The sequence below is a fragment of the Pavona decussata genome, unplaced genomic scaffold (assembly GCF_977016875.1).
Source record: "Pavona decussata unplaced genomic scaffold, jaPavDecu1.1 SCAFFOLD_176, whole genome shotgun sequence".
Lineage (NCBI taxonomy): Eukaryota > Metazoa > Cnidaria > Anthozoa > Scleractinia > Agariciidae > Pavona > Pavona decussata.
Window position 1 is genome coordinate 450,516 of NW_028145587.1, and position 20,552 is coordinate 471,067.

At 37.5% G+C, this 20,552-nt stretch overlaps 2 protein-coding genes and 1 long non-coding RNA gene across 3 annotated transcripts in view; all 3 read right to left on the minus strand.

Annotated features, from left to right (window-relative positions):
- The window catches only part of LOC146463429 (uncharacterized), a 225,147-nt gene that overhangs the window by 98,755 nt on the left and 105,840 nt on the right, over nucleotides 1–20,552 (minus strand). The gene's annotated exons all lie outside the window — the stretch shown is intronic.
- Nucleotides 96–1,088, minus strand: LOC146463436 (beta-2 adrenergic receptor-like). The gene has a single exon (XM_085084441.1). It carries the CDS (start codon nucleotides 1,086–1,088, stop codon nucleotides 96–98), a length of 993 nt encoding a protein of 330 aa, XP_084940567.1.
- Nucleotides 16,155–17,181, minus strand: LOC146463437 (beta-2 adrenergic receptor-like). The gene has a single exon (XM_085084442.1). It carries the CDS (start codon nucleotides 17,145–17,147, stop codon nucleotides 16,155–16,157), a length of 993 nt encoding a protein of 330 aa, XP_084940568.1. The 5' UTR covers nucleotides 17,148–17,181.

The following is a 20,552-nucleotide window of genomic DNA, read 5'->3' on the forward strand; positions in this document are numbered from 1 at the left end:
GCGGTCGCTAACGGAAAGTTCGACTGTACGTCAATTCTCATTGACGATTAGAGTCGGAGTTCTGGTTTTATCTTGATTAACAATTTCAATTCACACTACCATGGATTGCATCTCAGAAGTCTTTTGAAACTTCTCCTGAAGCTCTCGTTTCTCCAACAGTAAATGAGAGGGTTCCACAAGGCGTTCAAGCTTGCCGTCAAATATGTGCTCAGCACGTGGTGTGGTCCGACTATTGTTGAGGTGAGGAAACGAAGGCACGGTACCACCAACAAAGGTACGAAACTAGCGAGACACAGGCCCACAACAATGGCCACAGTACGGGCAGCTTTCATCTCACGCTTCATGCTCAGTGTAACCACTTGCAAGTTACGCTCTTCTTGGATTATTTGTTTTCGTTGCTTCCAAGCAACAGTGAAGATGTAACTGTATGAAATTACAATTAAAGCTATAGGTGCGGCCAAAAGTGTTAGAACCAAGAAAATAAGGTAGGCTTTGGCAGAATTTGACACCAAAACGAAGGGCTCATTCTGAAACAGATCGAAGCAGGGTGTCAGTGCCCTCAAAAATTTTAAAAACGCTCCCAACCCGTCTGCTCTCAGCGGCTCAGGCAAAACCACTGAAACTCCAATTCCATACAGCCAAACCACGATGGACGCGATCAGCGCGCGGCGTTTAGTTACTATAGTCTGGTATCTCAAGGAGAACTTGACGGCAATGAAACGTTCAACGCTGATCAACGACAGGTGGAGAATGATGACGGAATTGAATGTGAGATTTAGTATTGATGTGGTGCCACATAATTTGGTAGGAGACACTATGCTGGGGCCCAAGATGTTAGTAATATGCAACACAAAGACAACCGCCATCAACATATCCGCGACCGACAAGCTCACCAGTATACTGTTAGACGCAGTCTGGAGGTTTGAAAATTTCCAAAACGCTGTTATTACGAGAAGGTTGCCGAAAATAGTGCCAATTGTCAGAATAGCGTACAAGGAAGTGAAGATGACTATCGCGCTGGTCGGTGGTCCCTCAGCAAAGCTGTCAGAGATACCAGTTATGTTCATATTGTAACAAGAATCATTCATCTCGGCAAGAAGTCAAGGCTCGGTTCAAACTTGAAAAATGTTCCTTTGTCAACAGCTTCCGCTTTTGATGGAGGTGCAAAAAAATTTATTGCCCTCTCTTTGTCACTGTTTCAGTTCTTGAAAATAAACTGGAACAAACTCTGCGTTGAAGAAGCTGGCGAAGGTTTCGTCAATCTTGATGGAAAGATATTTGCTCTTTCTTCCGGCTTTTATGACAAACCAGAGAAGAAGTTGACCTAGTAATTAGTCTTTTCTGCGAATGTGAACGTGATGACCAACTTTGATGCTTCGTATTGGTTAAAAGGCAATCCCACAAACTGTACAGCGACTAAATGATTTCAAACGCAATGTTCGTGGTATTTTAGATACGTTTTTGCCCATAGGGTTATATGTTTGGCACCCGTTGACACTCGTCTAGGAATCTGATTTAGCAAATACTTCGCGGCCTAAACTCCTAGCCCCTGTTTTTGAAAAACTCATTTCTTAATTAATTTTAATATTGATTTGACATGGAGCACATTTGGTAGATTTTCTCAAAGATCTGTGATAATCTAAATCAATTTTCTTATGTTTATATTTTTATATTGATCGTTAAACTTGTTTTTTGTAATTCAAATGTAAATTCTTTTTTTTTCTTATAAAATATTATACAAAAAAAGTTTTGCTATTCTTTTGTCGCCCCAAGCAACAGGGAGTAAGTTAAAAGTAACCTTGTGTTTATTTTGAAGTAGCTATGTTACTGATAGCGACAAAGCAGATCTGAACTCAGCTTGAGGCCTTTGACACGCAAAGCTTTCATAATCTTTCTTTTGCACTGTTTAGGCGATATGTTTTTATATTGATTACCCATTACCCAAAAGCGAAAAAGAAAATAAATGCAACACCTTGAGGCAAAATCTATTAACGTCTTTCTTCGCCATGATGGCGCAAAAGATAATTGAATGTTTTCGTCCACAGATTACCATTTGTATAATACCCAACTTTTAATTGAGTAATTTTAACTAAAAATTTTCCTTCTATTTTCAATTTATTCTACATCAGTTTAGAAGCCACCAAGCCAATTTGGCTACTTCCAGATCTGAAGTAGGGAGGAGTCATATCATTGTCTTTGTGACAAGTTTGTTCAACACTTGAGCAATGGGAGTAAATTAATTGCCTCTTCTTCAACAGCTGAACATTCAATGTCAGCCCGAACACAAGACTTCTTATTGAGTTGTTTATTTTTAGCACGCAGAGATAATGATTTTGTTTTTCTCAAATCGACAACATGTACTAATTTAAAAATATATATATTTAAACATCTTAAAAGACAGGAAATGGGGATCATAACTGTACTTGACTTTTAAGTAAAAACAACTCCTTATCTATCTAGGACGCGCATGCGTAGAAGGCTGACGAAGGCTCTGGGGACGAGATTGGCTTCCAGCAGGCTAAAGAGACTTAGGCTTTAGCTAGTGTACACAAACGTAACTGTTGCACGAGAAGTGCTCGCAAACCAAACGCTAACGCACTTTATCACTGGTGCTCTAACTCCAAAGCAGAGACTCTTTCAGAATAAAAGCAGCGAAAACCGAACCCTTCATTATTTCACTCGCTCCAGTCCCTAATTTGTCTCCCTTGAACGCGAAAGAGGTCTCTGCGGAGAAGAGTGATTGGTACCTGACACTAATATCCCAAAGGCATGGCGGTCACACATTACCAAGCAAAGATTTGCAACACCCGAGAGTAAAATTATGCAAGTTAAACTTTAATCTTTATGCTAGCATTGAATTTGGGCACTGTGGATGGGATCTTGGGAAAATTTGGTTTTAAGCTGGGATCTGCGCAAAAAATGGGATTTGTCCCTCCTCTGGGGGATACATACGTTCAGTGTTTTTGTTATGAGAATTTCAACTCCCTTAATGTCTGCCGTGCCATCGCGGTCAATCGATTTGAGGAAGAAAATCGCACCAACAAAGGAAAGGCAAAGCCAGCATTAATCCGACTGTCAGATCTTTTGCGTCGATGTCATTTCGAAAATTCTTTTAGATCGTTATCCATTTTTATCTTAAAAATTGAAATGTATAAATACCGGCTAAATTATTAAACGAGTATTTAGTACTTACAATAACTGAATTATTTTAATAACTCAGGTTTTCGATAAACAAGTTAAAAAAAGAAAACAAGCGATATAATAATGTCGACTGACGTTTCGATGACTTCATGTCACCATTTTCAAAATTGTGTAAGTCCGATTATTTGAGTATGCCAAATTGTATTTTTAATCAAATACAACTACACTCGCACGTATTGTGGTTGGCCTTAGCCGAAGGGGCGAAATGTCTTATGAAGACCGTTGTGAAGCCTTGCGTTGGTCGTCACTGAGTGATAGGAGATTATACTTTTCCTTGATTGAATGTTATAAAACTGTATTTGAATTAAACAATCTCCGCTTTCGCGATTACTTTGAGCTCGCTTTAATTTTATAGCGACTCTTAAATCGTATATGTGCATTGCATAATTTCATTTTTTATGTAAATTGTTATTCCACATGTACAATGTTTTGATTTTTTAATTTTATTTTCTAAGAAATTAATTCACATAGGGTCCACCTCTTTAACTTCCTTTTCAGGGTGTCATTTTTGTATTTTACTTTTTATGATACCTTGAACAACGTTTTTATTACATAAACACCAATGAAATACCAGGTGAGATATCTTCACACGTGAAATCACACGTGAAAAGATCACCGCTGCTATGGTTACATGATAAATCGCGCCTTTTGCAATCGATTTGATACTTCATTGGTGTTTATCTAATAAACAGAACATTACATGCCCGCTTGGAGATACGAAATTTCTGTTCTCGTGTTGAAAAATATTTCACTCGTTCGTTGCGCTCACTCGTGAAATATTTTTCAACACTCGAAGAGAACTTTCGTATCTCCGCGCGGTCATGTAATATCCTCTATGTATGTATGTACACTCGATTGCAAAAACGTTGACACATAAAAAGCATAAACCGTGAACGATGAGACCCAACGGATTTGTGGGTAGTTGTTTAAACAATAACCTCATTTCCATAATCAATAATTTACCATTCTCGCAATAAATACCAAATATTGCTAAAATGCATTGCCTCTCTTGAACTTAGGCAAATCGCGAATTGTATATCACTCAAGTTGCCCTTGTTGGCCAACTTGGACACTTTAAGGAAAGCTTGGAAAGTTTCCATCATTCACCACGTGCAACTAATTTTGGTCATCAACCGTCGCACGAGAATAGAATATCAGATGCAAATAAACTTAGTTCACTTATACCCATAAAGCCATTGAGTCTCATCGTTCACGGTTTATGCTTCTTAGGTGTCAACGTTTTTGCAATCAAGTGTATACAACTTTTAAAATGGTGACATGGAGTCATCGAAACGTCAGTCGACATTATTGCTTGTTTTTATTATATTTTTTTTGTTCCAAATTAAACAGCAGCTAGAGACGAGTTACCCTGGGTACCAGGGTACCTTTCTTGCGCGGTTTCCGGTTCCGGTTGAAGCGTCTTACTACCTTCGGCCTTCGGCCGACGACGAACAACCTCCCACGTGCACCGATCACGAGTCCTCATAGGGTTCGAGAAAAACCTCTGGTACCCAAAGTAGAGAAGCGTATGACTGTCGGAGAAAACTACGCAAAACCCTTTTGATAGTTTTTGTATCTGCTATATATATTGTGCAGAAAATAATACGATCAGTTTCACTTGGACAGCTACGTTAAATATGAGAATGAGAAAAAATATATATATTCCATCACATTTATATCCATTAAGTTATATATATTTGCAGACTTGATTTCGACGCAATTAGCAATGTGGCTCTTTCATTTTTTGTGACTTCTACAACGGTTTGAAATCTTAGCAGCTGATCTAGAAAGTTTCAGATCAAAATTAAAAGAAATGAATTATATTATTAATTCGTCTATACCGCAATATCATTTTCCAGTAAACATTATTCAAACATGAGCCGGGGCAAATGAATTTGTCTCTTGACAGGTAATCTTTTTATATTTCTATTTTTCGTACGGCTGGTTTAAATTAAATTCTTATTATGACGCAGAGCTGTTTTTCTCAACAGTAACTCGTAAGGCAAAAACAATATATTAATTTTTTAATCAATTTGAACTTTTATGTATCAGTCAATTCCAAGCGCGATCATCCCCCCCCCCGGGCAACCCCCGGGCATTTGACCCCTGTTCGGCTCCACATAGTGGGGCATTTGACGCGAATAGAAACCCGACCCATCGGGCATTTGACCCGTCGAAAAAATGCTGGTCAGCGGTCGCGTTTAAAAATAATTTGTACTCCATGTAACATGTCACAACTCCTCATGGTTTTCGAAAAAATTTATGTTGATATATGCGAGCTCCAGCGTATTAAAATATTCGGAAATATGCCATTATACAAGGTTTGGAATTCAAGCTTCGTTCTCCCTTTGCTCGGCGTTCGAAGCTCGACTTGTTGGCATGTCTAGGTTTCATAACATAGTGTTTTTTATTATTGTTCTTGTTATGACTGTTTTTTAACAAACCGTTCACAGTTCTACTTGTAATAGAAATATATATTCCTGAAGTGAATGCGCTTTACATTTTTTTTGTGATAAAGTTGCATGCTTTTAAATTTATAGGTAAACGTAAACGCCCATTGTATTGCAACAAGAGATGATTATCATCCAGTTTATTTAATCAATGCGTAAACTATTTAACAAATCATTTAGTCAAATATTTTGCGAAAAATGGACACGTATTTGCAAACTTCATGTACATTTAATAAAAAGAGAATTCGAAGCGAGTATCGGTACATATATCGTTAAACTCTCTGTTTATAGTTGAGTTTCATATGTGATGTTATGCATTATCTTTAATAATAAATTGTTTTGAATTTATGAATGTATCAATTTCGTTGATTTTTAGATAAATAGAGCTAGCGAATACAAAAAAAAAAAAAAAAACCCAACACGATGACTTTTCTGCCCCAACCAGTGGGGCATTTGACCTAGAAATCGGCCCACATAGCGGGGAATTTGATCAGGCATTTTTAAAAAAGTCAAATGCCCGGGGGTTTGCCCGGGGGGGGGGATGATCGCTTTTGGAATTGACCCAGACATTATTTCATAACCTGAGCCATTTTGTTGTTTATTCTCGCTATTTTTCCGGACACTCAGTCCTCAGAGACGAATTTTGGGAAGTTTTTAATCTTTGCGATTTCTAAGAACTGAGTTTGAGCAAAGGAGGCCTGTATTTTTTTCTCTTTATTTACTGTTGCATCACAAAAATCGCGAAAAATAGGAACCGTATTTAACAGGTGTCAACAAGAGTCATCAAAGGCTCTTGGTGATAATAAGATAGCTATTGACTGTTCCAAAGTAATTGTTCTAAGAAGCGCATAAGCGGAGAAATTTTGTAACCCCTTGAAGGAAGCAAGTTAATTTATCGTGACGCATGAAGCGATACGACAAGACACCATATGGCACGAAATATTTAGTTCCAATTAATTTTACTTACGATCCTTACGAAGTAGATTCAGCAAAAGTTGTTAACCACGTACTTAACAAATTCTACTGTAGAAATTACCACGCACATGTTGCCAAATATGAACATGTTGTTACCGATTCTAAAAGACAGCAAACTGTATATATGGCGGCATTTATGTCATTGAGAACAAACAAATATTTTCTTGGTTGAAATATGAAAATAAAAAGCCTTTCTCTTGCTTCAGTTCGGTTCAGTTTTGCGCTAAAATCCAGTCCATGTTTTGAATAAGAAAGCTTTGAGAAACCGAAATATATGAAATTTGTCCAGACTCCAGAAAATATCTAGGCACATAAATGCAAACATTTTGATCCCGCACACAAAAAGAAGTTGGGAACTCTAAAAATATAAGATACAACAGCAACTTAAACAATGACAGTAAAATACAACAGTAATTGTTTTATTATTTTATTTTTTGCTTACCGCTTTCGGATTCAGGAACAGCGACATGGAAAATTAATATTCTGCTTGCGTCGGAAAGTTAATGTTTGTCGCTCTTATTTATATATATATATTCCTAGTTGTTTATTCAGTAATAATGAAACTTACTTTTCATATCAGCCTTTGGAATTGCTCTTGTTTTACATTTTGCAAAAACGTTACGTTTGTCCATGTCCTTAAAGAATCTAGAATCAGGTCCATTCACATTAAACTATGATAACCACCACATTGGACTACGAAGAATGTTTTGGTACTTCTATGATCCTTTACATATGTGATTAGCCTCAGACAGAATATTTACCGAGCTTATAATTTATATTTTCGCACTTATCGAAGCTTATAAAATGGTTCTTCTTGGTAGTTATTTATGTCATGTTGTTTGTCGCTGAAGTTATGACGAATGTAAAAGGCAAAAGGACACGCCGGCCCTACATGAAGCGTTTTTATTTCTTATCTTCAGTAGGAATTGCTTGTTCTTCGTGACAAACACCCTCGTTCTGGCCTTTATTCTATTTCTATCATTTCTATTGCATAACTTGGGTGCTACGCGGCTCACACAGTTTTTAGTACTTAACTACCCTTGTTTCCCTGTCGTTTTCGTCTTAACAGCACTTTAACAGTCTACGAAATGCGTTTCTAAACTGTCCATTTCTCCAGCCGTAGATGAGAGGATTACAGATAGCGTTCAAACCAAATGCAACATCGTAAACGATGTGTCGCATCATCCTGCGCTGTAGACGGCGGCTACCATGATCAGGCAGCTTGCCGAAGTAAACGGGGATTGTACATATCATGAGTGGGACGATACTGAGAAGGCACACTGACACAACAATGGCGAGAGTGCGAGCACCTTTCATTTCACGCTTAATGGTGGAAATGCCTTGGATGTCGTCTTGTTGTCTGATTTGTTTTCTGTGCTTGTGGGACACATTAAAAATGTAGCCATACGAGAATAGAATGGTCACCAAAGGGATGATCAGCATGGAAGTGACTAAGAAGATCAGATACCCTGTACTTAACGGTGGTGCTTGTCCATCTGGGCGGCCTCTTTTTGTTTTCAAGCATGGCTGCAAAGCATGAACAAGCCTATTGTAGGCGTCGTCGTTGCTTGCTCTGAGCGCCTGTGGAAAGACAAGAGTGACAGCCACAGCCCACAACCACGCCGTTATGGACGCGAACAACGCTCGGCGATTAGTCACTATGGAGTGGTACCTCAAGGGAAACTTGACGGCGATCAAACGCTCAAAGCTGATTAGCGCAAGATGAAGAATGATAACCGATAAGAGTATGAAGCTTGACCACGCACTTGCCTCGCAAATACCTTTGGACCTATGCTGATCATTAGAGCTCAGTTTTAGAGCAATTTTGCTAATGTTGAGGATGTAAACGATTGCTATCAAACTGTTCGCGGCGCACAAACTCACCAGAATCACATTGGATGCAGTTCGCAGGCTGGAAAATTTGCAAAACGCTCTGAACACCAAACTGTTTCCGCAGATGGCAAAAATTATCACAAGGCTTTTTATGGTAATTAATGCTATCAGCTTTTCGTCCTCCAAGCCTCTGTTAGGACAACCTTCGGCTGTACAATTCATACAATTCATGCTTACTCCACTGCACTTTCCTCCCCGTGGGCCCATCTGATTACCGGCCATGCGGGTCGTGAAGAAAATGGATTTAAGGACAAAAAGGAAGCCGAGTCTGCATCAGTTTGGTTCAGTCTGTTGTGTTTGTCAGTTACCAAGATTTTTTAATTAAAGCGATCCGTTAAATACCATCTGCTTTAATAAGGCTGGTGTCAACTTTGTGAATTATTTACCTGCAAATTAGCATTTACGCAGATATTTGACGCCCAAAATCACATGATCTTTTTTCAGGAATAAAATAGAAAGACAAGAACTGAATCCATTCCATTATAATCATAAGTTAACTTCCACGAGCAAGACAAATTTTCAACTCATGCTACAAATATTTGCAAATAAATTAAAAGCGCGCTCTTCAGCTACAGTCATAAAAGGAACATAGTCATTATATTTTTTTGGAAATTTACCTGACTCATGGAAACATTGTCTTCTAAACATCAATTTCATTTCCAAATAGATGCCCATTAACAGCTCAAATGACAATGATTGTTTAAAAGGAAGAAGAACTGACTTAACGTTAAAACTAAAACATGCATGAAAAATGATAATAGGAAAGATACTAGAAAACTGAGCACACATACTAATTTTTTTTCAAGGTTGAAGCGGAGAAATCAAAGGACAAAGTAGGTTGCTACGAGTGCTTTTTCTAATAATGTCCAAGACGAAATATAAATATATGATACGATAGTTTCTTATGTTGACAGAAATTAACGCGCGCTACAATTGTTCACATCCCAATTCGCAATCTCATGCCAGCAGTTTGAAGCGGAATCAAGAAAAACGGAACAAAATTCTTTCACGTTTTATTTTCAAAAGTGATTCACGATGTTATTATTTTATTTTTTGTGTTCTCGGCCTTTGTCATGCCTTTCAAAGCCTCGGAAAAGCTTTACGATACGCGACCTTCTCATTAACATATTAGGATATCAAGGAAGTTCTCGCGTTTCGACGCGACGCATCAAGCTTCGCTTACTACGTCATGTTTGACCCTCGACAGTGTTCTGCTAAGATCGTAAATTCTCGGCGCTGTTGTGTCTCTTAACCAGGCACCTCAAAACGCAGAAAATAACTTGCGCGCAAAAAGAAACCTAGGAAGGCTTGAGGCCATCACAATAGGAAGGTGCTTTACAAGCTTCGAAAATCCGTTCCCAAGTTTCTCTTCGACCCGAGAACTTTTAGAATGTGCCTAGGTACGAGGCAGGATGTGGTTCAAGCTAAAACGAGCCTACGAGAACAGAAATGCTTTGAACAGTGGTTTTCAATGTGAGATTTCAATGTGGCGGGATTTGGCGTCCGACAAACCATAAATTGCAAAGAGATTTCGCAACATGAAGGCCACGACAAACTGCTCTGAAGGGTATATATTTAACTAACTGATCAATAAAGAAATAATTTCTCTCGGTAAATTTAATTTGTCCAGAAGAATATTTTTGCCCGAAAACTTTCCTTGTCAAATGGAAAGGCTTTTCCCATTCTTTCCAAACTTGTAATCTCCATTGTAGATTAAAAAAAAAAAAACTCATGTGATGGTATAATGATGACGCAACAAGACATCAAAGTGGAGATGGAAATTTTGTGAAAATGAGACAGTACCTTATTATAGGAAAATAACGCTTCATGAAATAAAATTCGCGTTAATTTAAGTCGCGTTAATTTTTGTTAAAGTTAATTTCCGCATCATTAATTAAGTGGCGCGTTAATTTCTGTGACCTTAATTTCCACAACTTTCGCCCCAAATTCTCCATACACTCCAGAAAGGAAAAAGCATTGTTTTATCAGGGTGGAATCTGCTGGTATTAGGGACACTGCATGTGAGGAATACTCAAAGTGGCTAGATTCCTTCTCTTAACCCCTATGTTTAGGGACAATTCCACGAACATTGTTTGCATGTCGGATTTTTACACTTAGTGTTAAAATAATTTTTTCCTGTTGTCTCAAAGAATTCTTTTTCTTTGTGTAAGTCGCGTTAATTTCCTTAATTTTGAAATTTTAGGACCTCTTTCGCGTTAATTTTAATTTTAATAAGTTAAAAGCGCGCTCTTTCTACAGACATAAGAGAAACATAGTCATTATATTTTTTGGAAATTTATCTGACTCATGGAAACATTGTCTTCTAAACATCAATTTCATTTCCAAATAAATGTCCATTAACAGCTCAAATGACAATGATTGTCTATAAGGTAGTAGAACTGACTTAAGGTTAAAACTAAAACATGCACGAAAAATGATAATAGGAAAGGTACTAGAAAACTGAGCACATATACTAATTTTTTTTTAAGGTTGAAGCGGGGAGATCAAAGGACAAAGTATGTTGCTACGAGCGCTTTTTCTCAAAGTTAATAATGTCCACGACGAAATATGATACGATAGTTTCGTATGTTGACAGAAACGCGCGCTACAATTCTTGGTTTTCACGTGACGTCACCAAATTCTAGAATTTGGAAGGCCTACAAAATTTTTACCCTCATTCAAGGAAAGATTACCTAAAAATATTCTTCTGATCGTCAAATTCATTTTTAAAACAGAGGCGCATTAAGCGTTCAAATAACAATTATTGTTAAATTTGTCGCCTAAAAAGGAGATAGGACCGACATGCTTATTGACAAACCATGACAACCTCAAATAAATTCAATTCGTGAATCTTCGTCAAATTTGTTGCATAAAAAGGAGATATAACCAGCAATGACAAACCATGACAATCAACCTAAAACAGTTTTTTGAGAAATTGTCAGTTTACAGGAGTACATATATATATATTGTAAGTCAACTTTTGTTTTGTTTTATATTGTTTTACGGAAAATGGAAATTAAACGAGGGAAGCCTAGCGTTCTAGCCTAGTGTGAAAGCCGTCTCAACTTGTTTTGCGTGTATTTTAGAACATTTATCAAATTGTTTCCCCAGACTGCATTCTTCTTCGGAGTGGAGCGTTATTGGAAGTAATCCTTTAAGTTGTTTGTGAATACAATGACAAATTACTGGCTCCTTTGTTCCTGAAAGTAAACGGCGTTGAATCTGAATCGAAGCGAAAGCGCCTGAATCTGGCAAACTTTTTGGGTAAGTACCGTCGAAAAGGAGTAGAAATGGATAAACTCATGATATGACTCCTTTTTGAAATTGAAACGATTATTAGTAGCTGGATATTTTTATTCAAATAGGAGCTACAGGAATTAAATATAGCACAAAGGAAGGCTAAAATTAATGTTCGCCTTCAATTCAGCTGTATTTTGGGTGAGCGAGCGCTCATTTGTCGATTTACACCTGTTTGGGAGAGGCGGGGTAATTATGTTAGTGCAGAAGGTTGTTCAAAATGTCAAGAGAAACAAATGTTTTGCGCAGGATAATTAAAGTTGGGAAATACTAAACTTAATTGATAAAACAGCAAATTTATACCACGCTAGTTTATGATGCTCTATCTCTACACGCTGGCAATAGAAAAGCTAAAATTCCTAACCTTTTTCTCTCAGAATTATAAAGAAGCTTGTAATTTTAAATCTGTGGATAAAGCCGTACGGCCATTATGATTTTAGAATCCAAAATAAAATAATAGATCATAGAGTAAAGCCGTGCCGCCCGAGGTTTTCCGCACGTTCGTATTCACTCCTCACCTCTCCTAGTAGGGATATTCTTGTTCTCTATTGTTCTAATTGTCTTTAGAAAAGGCAGACCAATCGGAATCCATCATCTGTGCATGTATTTTTCGGTCTTAGCAGGGGGTGGGGGGGGGGGGGCTTCAAAATTGACTCGCAATTCCTTCAAATGGCTTGTCAGTCGGTCGCCTCGCCGCCAGAATTATACGGTTTCCTTCTTAGGGCTACAAAGACTTATTTGAATAAATGTTTGATTTAGAAAAGCTTTTTGTCTGTTTTTCTTTCTGTTTTCATTGGTGAAACGTGACGACTCCCTAATCTTGCATCAGAACAAACACGTCTTCTCGAGAGCGGATTAAATTACTGCCATGTGACGTGAGGATCAAATTACATCGAAATGTTCAAAATTTCAACCTTCAGGTTTGTTTCTTTCGGTAATCTTCAATTCGCAGCTAGTGTGTTTTATTCGATAATTAGAAGTTCTAACTATTCTAGTCAGACCAAAGGAGTGCTTTTTCTTTGACCCAGTAAGCTGTGTATTTTTATTGTACACGGGGTTAATTATTAATATGCTAATTTGTGAAATTACTGGAAAACACCCGGACTGCAATGGGTTAAGGTGAATTAACAAATAAAGAAGCCTCGACTTTGCTCTGTTCTGTTGTAAAGCACGTAGGAAACGGCTTGAGCACGAAAGAAGTGTAGGGGGAAACACGGGACGTAGTCGAGTGTTTCTCACTAATTCTTGAGTGCTCTACTGAGCCGCTATCTATAGTAAGTGCCTTAAAACAGAACAGAGCACAGTCGAGGCTTCTTTGTTTGTTTCATGTTAAAGAATCCTTTTATTTCCCCACGCATTGATCCTCATTTTCAAAACAAACTTCCTTTTCCAAACGAACAGAAGTGCTGTCTGCGTGCATCTGTACTCTCATTAAGCACGCTAAAATAGGCCAATCAAAATCCTTGTTAGAATGGTTCAAATGATTTGATTGGTTGAACAAGACGAAAGCTGTCAAACATGTCAAACCAAAACATCAAAAAGTTCATAAACCTTGCACAGTTCCAAAATAAGGCCAGTGCTTCTTCATAGTTTTTCCGTTTTGAAATCAGGATGGAAAAGGAAACCGTTCAATGAAATCCGGTAGATCTGTGGCTCATGAAAATCTGGACGTTGTTCGGAAACAAACTGCTTCAAAAACTTGCGGCTAGCTAATTAAATTTTCAGTTTTCTCAATTTTTTTGTTTGATTTTTTTACAGGAAAATATGGCTAACGAGCGTTTACCGGATTTGAGCTTTTAACACTGTACTTAAGCTTAAGCTTTTTTTTTTTTTTTTTTACATCTTTCGTTCAAAAACTTGCATTGGACTACCCATTTTGATGTTTTTCGTCTCTGCCTTCGTTGTAATTTCCGCGGTTGACATGCTTGCAAATCTCTGTTTTTCTGTGTTTTCATCGCTAACTTTTTCGGAAACTTCACTTTCAATCACCGTGTTATTTGTACTGTTACACACAGGATGGTCTATATCCATTGAAGCTAAGAGCTTGATTTCGTTTCCTAGGTTTGATATAAGACGTCTGGGTAAACAAATATAAATAAATAAAAAAGCGAGAAAGAAGTCCAGGCATTTCACAAACAGGCTGATATTGTGACACCATTGTTCCGTGCATCTGTACTCTGATAAAGCACGCTATTTCAACCAATCAGCGCGCGCGTTATATCGAAACTTTATTATAACAAATATTGAAGCAAAAATTGAATACAAGAAAGCGAATAAATATAAGCTTTTTACAGCGAGAAGAAAATATAAAAGAGTCCATAAAGTTAAATGTTATCGCACGTTTTTAACTGAACAAGTTTTAGAATTTCTAGAAATAAGCTAAATTATTTGTTTACAATATATGTTGGATAAGGTGGTTACAACTTTTCAGCCCGTGTATGAAAGTCTAAGGTTTGACCGTCAAAAAGAGCAATTCTTTCCATGTGGTATTGCTTTTTGTTTTAATATTATTATTATTATTATTATTATTATTATTATTATTATTATTATTTGTTTTTGTTTTTGTTTTTTTTAAAGATGGCGCTACCTCTTCAGTCTTAGGATGAAATAAATGAAATCTAGTCGACAGTACGTTTTTGTGGTGTAGTGTATTAGTCTTTTCAAAGGTGTTCTAACTTAATTATTTTGTTTGTGGATAAAATCCTACGGTAGGTCCATTTAAAGCTAGTCAAGTTAAACCTATTTTTTTGTAAAACAATTTTAAAATCTTCTCTAAGTTAGTGTCTAAGTTGTAACCAAATGTTTTGTGACTTCTACTTTAAGTCATAAGTTTTATAGTATTTTGTTTATGTTGTAAGTGGTATTGTAAAACAAGTTAGTAGCGTAAGTAGCCCGTATCAACCGTTAGTAATTGTATATGTTTCAAGTAATGAAAGTATTGAATTGTCAGTAGACTGATTGTATTGTGAATAGTGTAAGTAACCCGTCTTGAAAGTAATGTAAGTATTTTATTGTAAGTAGAGTGTTGTATTGTTAGTGGTATTATGTAACCCCGTATTGTAAGTAATGTAAGTAACGTGTTTTGCAAATTAAAAACAAAAGCTATTATTTTTTTCATATAAACTTATAAAGTGGCATTTTTTGTTATTTAATACTTTATTGGTAATGACAAATATTAGTTATATTTTAATGACAGAAATGAAAATCCACAAAAAATTAAAACATTACTGTTATAGTGTTAATTAACTAGGTTTATACAATAGGTAACATGATTAGGTGTAATGGTTACGTAAGGTATATTACGTATCACACGTCCCAGAACGGAACTTTATATAGTTAAGTTGCGTGCACGTTTCTTAGTTGTAGCTTTAGTTTTAGGGCGTGATTATTAAAGCTCGGTCGGCCGTTTTCTCCACAGTGAGTGTATACTGATGTTATTCCGTGCTTAGACACAACAATTACAAGATACACTGTCTCTACACCTGAGCTGATAACATCGCATTTCTTTCACACATGCAACTCATCCAAGCAGTATCACAGGATGTTTGTCTCATGAGCCTAGTTTAAGGGGGCACTGTAACTAAAATTTCTCTGTGTTTTGGTCACAACTGCTCAGATATTTGACAAGATACCTTTTCACTAACATCAAATTGCTCTTAGAGCATCGAGAATAAAATATTAAGTGATTTCTGCTGAGAGAAAAAAACTATAATGAGTTTTTTAGTAATTTCTGCAGAATACACTCAGTCTGGAACAACTTGAAAAAAATGGCTAATCTTTTCAAGTCGCAATCCATTTCAATCTTGGCCATCCCATAACATCCATCTGGTAACCTCCATGTGCGACCACCGCTTGTAAGCGACCACCTATCCAAAACACCCAATTTTCCCCAGTCAAAGCCGGAACCTCTTGTAAACGAGCACCTCTCGTAAGCGACCGCGACCACTTCTTGAGGTGACGACATTATACATTTTCATTGTTTTTAACCTCTTGTAAGCGACCACTTGACACGTGGTCTGATCTCCATGTTGGCTGTATGTACTAGGCTACTCAGAGTGTCAAGGCACTTTAAGTGGTATTACCTAGAATTTCCCGTATTCAGTTGTAAATAGGAAAATGCATGCAAATATTTCTCTTCGAATAAGTAGCTGTATCAGACCTGTTCCCGGAAAGAGGCCCCCTCTGGTTCGACTCTCGTAATCGATCACCTCCCGTAAGCGACCACTAAATCTTGGCATTTTGGGCGGTCGCTAACGGACAGTTCGACTGTACGTCAATGTTCATTGATGATTAGAGTCGGAGTTCTGGTTTTATCTTGATTAACAATTTCAATTCACACTACCATGGATTGCATCTCAGAAGTCTTTTGAAACTTCTCCTGAAGCTCTCGTTTCTCCAACAGTAAATGAGAGGGTTCCACAAGGCGTTCAAGCTTGCCGTCAAATATGTGCTCAGCACGTGGTGTGGTCCGACTATTGTTGAGGTGAGGAAACGAAGGCATAGTACCACCAACAAAGGTACGAAACTAGCGAGACACAGGCCCACAACAATGGCCACAGTACCGGCAGCTTTCATCTCACGCTTCATGCTCAGTGTAACCACTTGCAAGTTACGCTCTTCTTGGGTTATTTGTTTTCGTTGCTTCCAAGCAACAGTGAAGATGTAACTGTATGAAATTACAATTAAAGCTATAGGTGCGGCCAAAAGTGTTAGAACCAAGAAAATAAGGTAGGCTTTGGCAGAATTTGACACCAAAACGAAGGGCTCATTCTGAAACAGATCGAAGCAGGGTGTCAGTGCCCTCAAAAATTCTAAAAACGCTCCCAACCCGTCTGCTCTCAGCGGCTCAGGCAAAACCACTGAAACTCCAATTCCATACAGCCAAACCACGATGGACGCGATCAGCGCGCGGCGTTTAGTTACTATAGTCTGGTATCTCAAGGAGAACTTGACGGCAATGAAACGTTCAACGCTGATCAACGACAGGTGGAGAATGATGACGGAATTGAATGTGAGATTTAGTATTGATGTGGTGCCACATAATTTGGTAGGAGACACTGTGCTGGGGCCCAAGATGTTAGTAATATGCAACACAAAGACAACCGCCATCAACATATCCGCGACCGACAAGCTCACCAGTATACTGTTAGACGCAGTCCGGAGGTTTGAGAATTTCCAAAACGCTGTTATTACGAGAAGGTTCCCGAAAATAGTGCCAATTGTCAGAATAACGTACAAGGAAGTGAAGATGACTATCGCGCTGGTCGGTGGTCCCTCAGCAAAGCTGTCAGAGATACCAGTTATGTTCATTTGGTAAGAAGAACCATTCATCTCGGCAAGAAGTCGAGGCTTGTTCAAACTTGAAAAATGTTCCTTTGTCAACAGCTTCCGCTTTTGATGATGGCGCAAAAAAAAAAAAATTATTGCCCACTCTCTTGAAAATAAAGAACAAACTCTGCGTTGAAGAAGTTGGCGAAGGTTTCTTCAATCTTGATGGAAAGATGTTTGCTCTTTCTTCCGGCTTTTATGACAAACCAGGGAAGAAGTTGAGCTAGTAATTAGTCTTTTCTGCGAATGTGAACGTCATGACCAACTTTGATGCTTTGTATTGGTTAAAAGGCAATCCCACTAACTGTACAGCGACTAAATGATTTCAAACGCAATGTTCGTGGTATTTTAGATACGTTTTTGCCCATAGGGTAATATGTTTGGCACCCGTTGACACTCGTCTAGGAATCTGATTTAGCAAATACTTCGCGGCCTAAACTCCTAGCCCCTGTTTTTGAAAAACTAACTTCTTAATTAATTTTAATATTGATTTGACATGGAGCACATTTGGAAGATTTTCTCAAAGATCTGTGATAATCTAAATCAATTTTCTTATGTTTATATTTTTATATTGATCGTTAAACTTGTTTTTAGTAATTCAAACGTAAATTCTTTTTTTTTTATAAAATATTATACAAAAAAGGTTTTGCTATTCTTTTGTCGCCCCAAGCAACAGGGAGTATAAGTTAAAAGTAACCTTGTGTTTATCTTGAAGTAGCTATGTTACTGATAGCGACAAAGGAGATCTGAACTCAGCTTGAGGCCTTTGACACGCAAAGCTTTCATGATCTTTCTTTTGCACTGTTAATAGGCGATATGTTTTTATATTGATAACCCATTACCCAAAAGCGAAAAAGAAAATAAATGCAACACCTTGAGGCAAAATCTATTAACATCTTTCTTGGCCATGATGGCCCAAAAGATAATTGAATGTTTTCGTCCACAGTTTAGCATTTGTATAATACCCAACTTTTAATTGAGTAATTTTCACTAAAAAAAATTTTCCTTCTATTTTCAATTTATACTACATCAGTTTAGAAGCCACCAAGCCAATTTGGCTACTTCCAGATCTGAAGTAGGAAAGAGTCATATTATTCTCTTCGTGACAAGTTTGTTCAACACTGATGTCAATGTGAGTAAATTAATTGCCTCTTCTTCAACAGCTGAACATTCAATGTCAGCCCGAACACAAGACTTCTTATTGAGTTGGTTATATTTAGCACGCAGAGATAATGATTATGTTTTTCTCATATCGACAACATATACTAATTTAAAAAAATATATATTTAAACATCTTAAAAGGCAGGAAATGGGGATCACTACTGTACTTGACTTTTAAGTAAAAACAACACCTTATCTATCTAGGACGCGCATGCGTAGAAGGCTAACGAAGGCTCTTGGGACGAGATTAGCTTCCAGCGGGCTCAAGAGACTTAGGCTTTAGCTAGTGTACACAAACGTAATTGTTGCACGAGAAGCTGCTCGCAAACCAAACGCTGACGCACTTTATCACTGGTGCTCTCACTCCAAAGCAGAGGCTCTTTCAGAATAAAAGCAACGAAAACCGCGCTCCTCATTATTTCACTCGCTAATTTGTGTCCCCTTGAACGCGAAAGAGGTCTCTGCGGAGAAGAGAGACTGGTACCCGATACTGATATCCCAGAGGTATGGCGGTCGCACATTACCAAGCAAAGGTTTGCAACACCCGAGAGTAAAATTATGCGAGCTAAAATTTATTCTTTATGATAGCATTGAATTTGGGCACTGTGGATGGGATCTTGGGCAAAATTTGGGCTGTAAGCTGGGATTTGTCCCTCATCCAGAGGGTACATACGTTCAGTGTTTTTGTTATGAGAATTTCAACTCCCTTAATGCATGCCAGGTCATCGCTGTCAATTAATTTGATGAAGAAAATTGCACCAAACAAAGGAAAGGCAAAGCCAGCATTAATCCGACCGTCAGATCCGTTTGCGTCGATGTCATTTCGAAAGTTCTTTGAGATCGTTATCCATTTTTATCTTAAAAATTGAAATGTATAAATACTAAATTATTAAACGAGTAAGTACTTGCAATAACTGAATTATTTTAATAACTTAGGTTTTCGATAAACAAGTTAAAAAAAAACAAGCGATATAATAATGTCGACTGACGTTTCGATGACTTCATGTCACCATTTTCAAAGTTGTGTAAGTCCGACTATTTGAGTATGCCAAATTGTATTTTTAATCAAATACAACTACACTCGCACGTATTGTGGTTGGCCTTAGGTCAGTGAAGGGGCGAAATGTCTTATGAAGACCGTTGTGAAGCCCTGCGTTGGTCGTCACTGAGTGATAGGAGATGATACTTTTCCTTGATTGAATGTTATAAAACTGTATTTGAATTAAACAATCTCCGCTTTCGCGATTACTTTGAGCTCGCTTCAATTTTATAGCGACTCTTAAATCGTATATGTGCATTTCATAATTTCATTTTTTATGTAAATTGTTATTCCACATGTACAATGTTTTGATTTTTTAATTTTATTTTCTAAGAAATTAATTCACATAGGGTCCGCCTCTTTAACTTCCTTTTCAGGGTGTCATTTTTGTATTTTATTTTTTATGATACCTTGAACAACGTTTTTATTACATAAACACCAATGAAATACCAGGTGAGATATCTTCACACGTGAAATCGCACGTGAAAAGATCACCGCTGCTATGGTAACATGATAAATCGCGCCTTTTGCAATCGATTTGATACTTCATTGGTGTTTATCTAATAAACAGAACATTGCATGCCCGCTTGGAGATACGAAATTTCTCTTCTCGTGTTGAAAAATATTTCACTCGTTCGTTGCGCTCACTCGTGAAATATTTTTCAACACTCGAAGAGAACTTTCGTATCTCCGCGCGGTCATGTAATATCCTCTATGTATGTATGTACACTCGATTGCAAAAACGTTGACACATAAAAAGCATAAACCGTGAACGATGAGACCCAACGGATTTGTGGGTAGTTGTTTAAACAATAACCTCATTTCCATAATCAATAATTTACCATTCGCGCAATAAATACCAAATATTGCTAAAATGCATTGCCTCTCTTGAACTTAGGCAAATCGCGAATTGTATATCACTCAAGTTGCCCTTGTTGGCCAACTTGGACACTTTAAGGAAAGCTTGGAAAGTTTCCATCATTCACCACGTGCAACTAATTTTGGTCATCAACCGTCGCTCGAGAATAGAATATCAGATGCAAATAAACTTAGTTCACTTATACCCATAAAGCCATTGAGTCTCATCGTTCACGGTTTATGCTTCTTAGGTGTCAACGTTTTTGCAATCAAGTGTATACAACTTTTAAAATGGTGACATGGAGTCATCGAAACGTCAGTCGACATTATTGCTTGTTTTTATTATATTT

What these genes read in the sequence shown, in the direction of transcription:
- LOC146463437 (XM_085084442.1), bottom strand. Translation starts at nt 17,147, where the DNA reads ATGAATGGTTCTTCTTACCAAATGAACATAACTGGTATCTCTGACAGC.
- LOC146463436 (XM_085084441.1), bottom strand. Translation starts at nt 1,088, where the DNA reads ATGAATGATTCTTGTTACAATATGAACATAACTGGTATCTCTGACAGC.